At 40.5% G+C, this 6674-nt stretch overlaps 1 protein-coding gene across 1 annotated transcript; it reads right to left on the bottom strand.

The window, feature by feature from the left end:
• Positions 1–549: 549 nt before the first annotated feature.
• Positions 550–4586, bottom strand: LOC116326928 (prostaglandin E2 receptor EP1 subtype-like). Its single transcript, XM_031748370.2, has 3 exons — positions 4361–4586; positions 2172–3094; positions 550–1390 (listed from the first exon to the last, which is right to left on the bottom strand). The coding sequence occupies exons 2-3, from the start codon at positions 3045–3047 to the stop codon at positions 1112–1114; spliced, it is 1155 nt and encodes a 384-aa protein (XP_031604230.2). The 5' UTR covers positions 3048–3094; positions 4361–4586; the 3' UTR covers positions 550–1111.
• Between the last annotated feature and the right edge of the window lie 2088 nt (positions 4587–6674).

Here is a 6674-nt window from a genome sequence, read left to right as displayed (position 1 = left end):
GGCTTCATCTTCACCGCACGTTACAAGTTCAGGTCAATTCAGTTTTATTTTTATAGCGCTAAATCATGACAGCAGTAGCATCAAGTCACTTTATATTGTAGGCTAAAGACACTACAATAATTTTTTTTTTTTAATAAAAAAAACAGACACACACAGAAACCCCCCCAACAAAGAGCAATCAGATGACCCCTATATGACCCCCTACTTGATGACAGTGGGAAAGATAAATTCCCTTTTAACAGGAAGAAACCTCTGGTTGAACCAGGCTCAGAGAGGGGCAGCAATCTGCTACAACACCCGCCCCCCAAATTTAAGCTTTTATTTTATTGTAAGAACAAAGAAATGTGTGCTGGTTTCAAAAAAATTGTGGTTTACTGTCCAAAATAAGGTTTAAAGTCTAAATTTGAAACTGAACCTAAAACCCTCACAATAACTGCCATTCTAAACTCAATGTTAATATTCCCATACTTTTATCTTTAATTGGGATATTTTTTAAATAAAGGAACTTTTTCATATCTTGTACAAAAATGATCAAAATGAAAATTCAAAATGAGACAATACAACTTTTTATTACACTCCCTTTAAAAATAAAAATAAAAATCCAATGTCACATTCAGTTAGCTTTTGCAGCACATAGCTTCACTTCAGTCCCTCGACACTCAGGGAAAAGTAGATACACTGCTGATACATTAACAAATACACAATAAAGACGCTTATTCACATTCATGTCACAACCCTCCACTGTGCACACATGTGGAGTTTTTCACATCTTTTTGCTGTTGCCTAAGCATTTACATTACCTCAGAGAAGAAAAAGACAACATCAAAGGCCAAACTTTTTAGTTGAGATGTTTTCTTTAAGACTAAATAGTCTTTACTTTAGGAAATGGGAACACGGAAGAGTCCTGCTCATAGTCTCTTTTTCATTTTTTACATCTGCTTTCAAGCAGGACAAACTCTTCTCTTTACTGTAGTCAGCGTTTCTTCCCTTTTAAAGCCACAAGAGCTTCTCCTTAGGCAGTAGGTGATAGTCCAGCTCAGAACATTTGACATCCCCACTCACAATAACAGTTTTATTTAAACCGGGGCAGCTTATGTTCCCAGTGCTCTTTTTATTTAAAACTTTTGGGATCAACTTTGTTTTTCTCAGAGTTCTGAAAGGAGCCGAATTCCCAGCGCCGGAGAGTGCTTCCCTTGAAGCTGGCCTGCTTTTTAGTAATGCGGTAGATTTTTCTGAGGATGGCACGCCTCAGCAGGATGTAAACCCACGGATCCAGGATCTGATTGCAGGTGGCCATTCGGACACCTGTCATCATGAGATGTTTGTAAGTCTCTTTGTCACTAAATGTGGAGCTGGTGTAGGACCGTATAGCTGATATCAATCCAAAGATCTAAAAAAAGAAGAAAAAAAGAAGAACCTTTAGGCTCATAACAAATACATACATGCAAAGTCATGTGAGCTCATATATCTTCAAACAAGCATCTGGTTTGTTTTTTTCAGTATTTTGCAATTGAATTTTGTATCTTTTATAACTGAAGTTGCAATGTAACATAATTATTCTTTATCTAGTTTAGCTGCAAATCAAATAGTTTCGATGTCAATAAAAAGACAAATTAAAGATACGTTCAGTTAATAAATGGCATCAGTGGCAATAAAGCAATATTTAAGCCGACATCACAACTTTCATCAAATATTCTAGTGTAGAGTCCCATTTTTTTAACTATGCTTTTCTACTTTGAAATCTTACATAATTGTGAGCGCATTTGTGAACAAATGAATGAGCTCGTTATTATACTGACCAGCTTGTAAAATATAGGAATCTCCTATTATGTTTCTATGAAAGGTCTGTTATTATGGCTAATTATGGAGATTCAGGGGATCTTGTTATGTGTTCTATGGACATTGTATATCCATAATATATGTATATATATATATTAGGAATTACTTGTTTTTGTCATGTATTTTATCTGGATAATCTACTTTGTTCTTTAACATAATGGTGCATTTAAATGACAATATAAGAGAAAAATGCAAGTTTTAAAAACTCACATTGGTGCTAAATGTTTGAACTTGAAACTCTGTGGAACTCTGTGATTTGAAAATTCACACCTTTATCATATAGTGCATCAGTATTGACTCTAGTTCGATGATCAAAGGTCCTGCACACTCACCAGCAGAGGGCTCCAGCAGATGCTGGAAGTGACCATGATTCCCACCAGCTGGACCACCATCTCTGTGTCATGAGACCTGGTCGTGTACCGCTGGGAGCAGGACCTCTTTAGCCGGGCTCTCACCAGTGTGATCCCGCTGATGGTGTTGCACACAAAGGCCAGGGCCAGCGAGCTCAAAGCCAGTCCAGAGAATAATATCATAAAGGCCAGATCTGTGGCTTTAGTGCCCTCCATCACCCTGATAAAGCACCAAGTCCCTGGGAACTGGGATGTATAATCACCAAGACTGATGAAAGGTAGAAGTGCTACACACAAAGCTAGGAGCCAGATCAGTATTAGCGCCATCTTTGTCCGAGCTGTGGTCACCAGACGAGCGTGCAGCAAAGGACTGGTGATCCCCAGGCAGCGCTCGGCGGCCATGGCACAGCCTAGGAAGAGTGGACACAGGCCAAAAAACACCATGCAGCCCCCCAGAAACAAGCACGAGGCATCTTGATCTGTAGAATTATCTTGAAAAGTAGAGCCCAGGCGGGCTTCTGCCTCTGTGCTTGTAGAGTATCTACTCAGCACCAGGGATCCGGGGATAACATGTCCAGCCAGATCTGTGGCTACCAGGCAGCTTGCAAAGAGCAGAAACGACGCCTTTGTCCGCCGACGGAAGCGGTTGTAAGCCTTGACGAGAATGATGAGGGCTACCACATTGAAAATGATGCCCAGCGTCATGGTTAGGCCAGCAGCTGTGGGGTCGCTTCGGGGTTGGGTGGTGTTTTTTGCTACTACGGCCTCCATCTTAGGCTCTTTTGCCACGGCGGTGTGGTTAGAGAGGGGAAGTAAGGCACTAATGCCTGAGGAGTTGGAGTGCTGCATTGCCAGCATCACCACCGGACTCTTGAACTGATGTGGGTCTTTTAGCTGTGGACACACTGAGAGGGGAAAAAGGAGTGTTAGCATGTTCTTAGGGTCTTCCCTCTGAATTAAAATCATAAACGTGAGACTCAAAAGCTTCCTAATTTAATTCATTTTTGAGGAATAACAACTGTAACTGCACAAACCACAAAATATCTAACCGGTGTCTCAAAATTGACCAATTCATGAGGGGAAGAAAAAAAACCCTTAAACAAGTTCTGATTTTTACTTTCAATCCAGCGACCAGTTGATACTTTTAGGATTTTTTTCAGCTGTAACATTTTTATCCCACCCAGACTGAACATCTGAAGAATAAATTGAAGAACGATGCTCCAACTTGTCTAAATTATGTAAATCGTTCTGCATGACTGTCCACCGCCACATAAATCCACTATGACCGAGCAGCATAAACTCGCTGCAGCTGTTTATACCACTGGTAAGCATCACAGCTGGCCAATAGTTTAAATCAAAGAGTGAAATAAAAAAGAAAACCCAAACAAACACCCTAATCCTCAAGATCCACACCCACTCTGCCCTCTTCTTGCTCTCTGAGAACATTCAAACTGCTCTTTCACGTGTTTAATCACCACGTACCCCTGGAGGACCAGCAGGTGTGTGTACATGGGAACAGCATTAAAATAACAAGAACTTTTTATTTACTTTCTTCTCAGTTGGAGCAGGCGAAAGATGCTCGGGATAACGTGACTTACATTTGAGAGCCACAAATTTGTTCTGGGCACCCTCAGACGGCTCGGAGGAAATAGCCTAACTTATCTTTTCATACCAGTCAAGAAGAGAAGTCTGAACAAGTTCTGACAGCCATCGAGACACTGCTACACACATTCCTTTAAAGTGTAGTTACAGTACAGCAGAGGCAGCAACAAAACTATCGCTATGTTGAATCAAAACAGAGGAAATCATACATGCAGACGCGCGCATGCTGCAGAGACAGGAATCTATACACGGGGGAGAAAAATTATGTCTTTTAGTCTAAACACTTTGTCCATCTGTCCATCAAAACAGATTTAAAGATTTAGTTGTGGTTTGTTTCTTTATCTGAACCCCATATTATTCTGTGCCTGTTAACATATCATCAGAAACATGGGTAAAAAAAAGAGCTATAAAAAAGCCTATAAGGACACAAAGAAGTTTAGTTTAGTTGTTTCTTTTACATTTTTTAAGAGTTCATAGGTTTTCTATCTTCTGATATAAAAGAAGAACAAAACACACACACACACGTTTTTTTCATGTAAAGTTAACATTTTAAAAGCCACTCTGCTTACCCGTGCAATGTAAAATCCATGAGAATAATCGGGATCGCTTTGATTTTGACACTCAGTCATCTTCGATGGATGTGAAAGCACGTTAATCCAAGCAGTTTTTTATTTTGTCTTGTTTTGCGCCCAAGAACGATGACTCCTTCACCTGGAGTGTTTCCTCATTAGTAAACTACGTAAGGAGCTCCTCTCTCAGAACAAGCAGCCTCTCTGTTGCATTGCACAAGCATGTTCTCTGTGAGCCGCGAGTGCGACTGGCTGCTTTTATACTAAAGAGCTGCACTGTGCACACACCGCCTCTGGGAGTCTTAGTCATTGAAAATCACTTATTTCCTGCAGACAGACAGACTTTCATGAGTGCAAGGAATGAACAGGCCAGAAATCCTGTGTCCCACATATGAATATTTTAGAATCCGGCTGTCTCGGGCTCCACCTCACCAAACAATGCAGGGGCTCAAATGTTAAGCCTATAACTATGTATAGATTCTGAATCTACATGGACAGACCTGCACAATTCTGCAGGAAAACAAAAAGCTTCTTTAGAGTGTCTCTTTTAATGTGCAGTGATGAAGCTGCTGACTGAAATAAATCTGACTTTGTATGACAGCAGTCTTCTAAGGATGTTTCAAATTATATTTTCTGTGATTGCTAGAAAGATAACTCCTTATATTAAACATATTAAACCAAAGTGTCAAAGAACAAACGCACAGTTTGCACGAGTAATTCAATATGAACCCCCTAAATTCCCTATTTTAGACACTTTTTTCTTCTCTTGGCTCTCTATGATGTCACAGAGAGGGGCTAGTCCTCTACTGTGAGGACAGAAGTGCCACTAACTTGCTGTTTAAACCTTATATTTTTGTGAGGGGCAAGTTAATCACATGAAAGCTGGCTTAACGGCAGGGTGAAGGGACTGTAAACAGCTTGTTTCACACTACGGGTGAACTGAGGGGCTTGCAGCATGAAGGCTTATTTTGCATGCAAAGTTACTGAAGTTCGAGACGCAAAACATCAAGTTAGAAACGATTAAAATTCCTCCTTTGATTTACTTTAATCTGCATTCCATATTTGCTTTTGCTGCTAAAGAGACGTGTCCGTGTCTGTTAATCCTTTAGAAATTAAAACACGCACTCCGTTCTCCAGAGACTCATCTGAACAACATCAGCAGCTCTGTGGTCAGCTCTCATCAATGTAAACCAGCTGTGCTCCCACCGATACAAACATGTCTGCTTCAACCTCTGGGGCCCACAGCTGCAACACCGTGATTTTCCAGTTCACCAGAGAACCAGACAGATAATAAGCTGCTAAGACTGCACTCGGTTAATGAAAAGAAGGTATCCGGAGCTACTCGGATTTCCAACATCGCCAATCGGCCGTATCTCTGCACTTAAGAGACTAATGAAATTCTTCCTCGAGCAAGAGAACGTGTTATTATACCGTTACCTTATATCAAAACAGCATGAGGAATCTGCTGTAAAATGATAAGGCTAATGTACACAATACACCTCTATGTTCCTAGACACAATGCTGCTGCTGTGTGTGTGGAAAATCCTCTTTGACTGTCAAGGAAATGAAGTGAGGAGTGTGCATGTATACCAGATAAGTTGAATTGAAAAACACAAGTGCTGTTTCACATCTAAGCTTGTGAACTGCATGTGTAAGTGTCCCACAGAGTGACACAGCATGCCATTAGAGAAAGGGGCAGCTAAAGCACCATTAGCTTGGGTTAATGCAGTCCTGTCCAGTTTTAAAACCTTGCACACGTAGAACTAAATGGATGAATTCAGTATTCACAACTGGGAAAGAGCTTGGGTGGAGAGACGGAGGTGCAGATGAGTGATCCACTGATGAGGGAGGCTGTTAGGATGGTGGGACAGGAAGTCAGTTTGCTGTGGGAAACAAAAAAGGAAAGGTTGCCAACTATGGACCGTTTTCCATCTGCAGAGCTACGCCAAAATGAGCCATAACTGTGACCTAACAGGACGTCATTTTCTTTTCCCCCCCTTTTTTTAGTAGCAAAAAAAACAGGCTGTTAAAGGTCTGTAACAACACATGCACGCATGCTGTGATCAAATATGCCAAAAAGATGTTTATTTTTCTTCTTTTTAGGCTTTATGACTAACCGAGTCCAATTACAGTGCTATACAAAAATGTGTTTTATTTAGCTGTAAACATTTCATTCCAGATCGCATGCCAAAACATACTTTAGGGAAAATGTTTCCTTGAAGATGCAAAACGAGATCAATTAAATCAAAGTAAAAGCTAACAAAAAAAACAGAAAAGGTGGCTTTAAAAACATCTTTTCCATCTCTGGATGTGT

This window comes from Oreochromis aureus, linkage group 4 (assembly GCF_013358895.1).
Source record: "Oreochromis aureus strain Israel breed Guangdong linkage group 4, ZZ_aureus, whole genome shotgun sequence".
Classification (NCBI taxonomy): Eukaryota; Metazoa; Chordata; class Actinopteri; order Cichliformes; family Cichlidae; genus Oreochromis; species Oreochromis aureus.
Note: the sequence above shows the minus strand (reverse complement) of the source record. Positions and strands in the feature narration are given on the sequence as shown.

Bases quoted from the DNA above. Each gene is read 5' to 3' on its own strand.
- LOC116326928 (XM_031748370.2), bottom strand. From the start codon at position 3,047: ATGCTGGCAATGCAGCACTCCAACTCCTCAGGCATTAGTGCCTTACTT. The intron at 1,391-2,171 runs GTGAGTGTGCAG...TTCTTTTTTTAG, and splicing joins TCTGCTGGAGCCCTCTGCTG to ATCTTTGGATTGATATCAGC.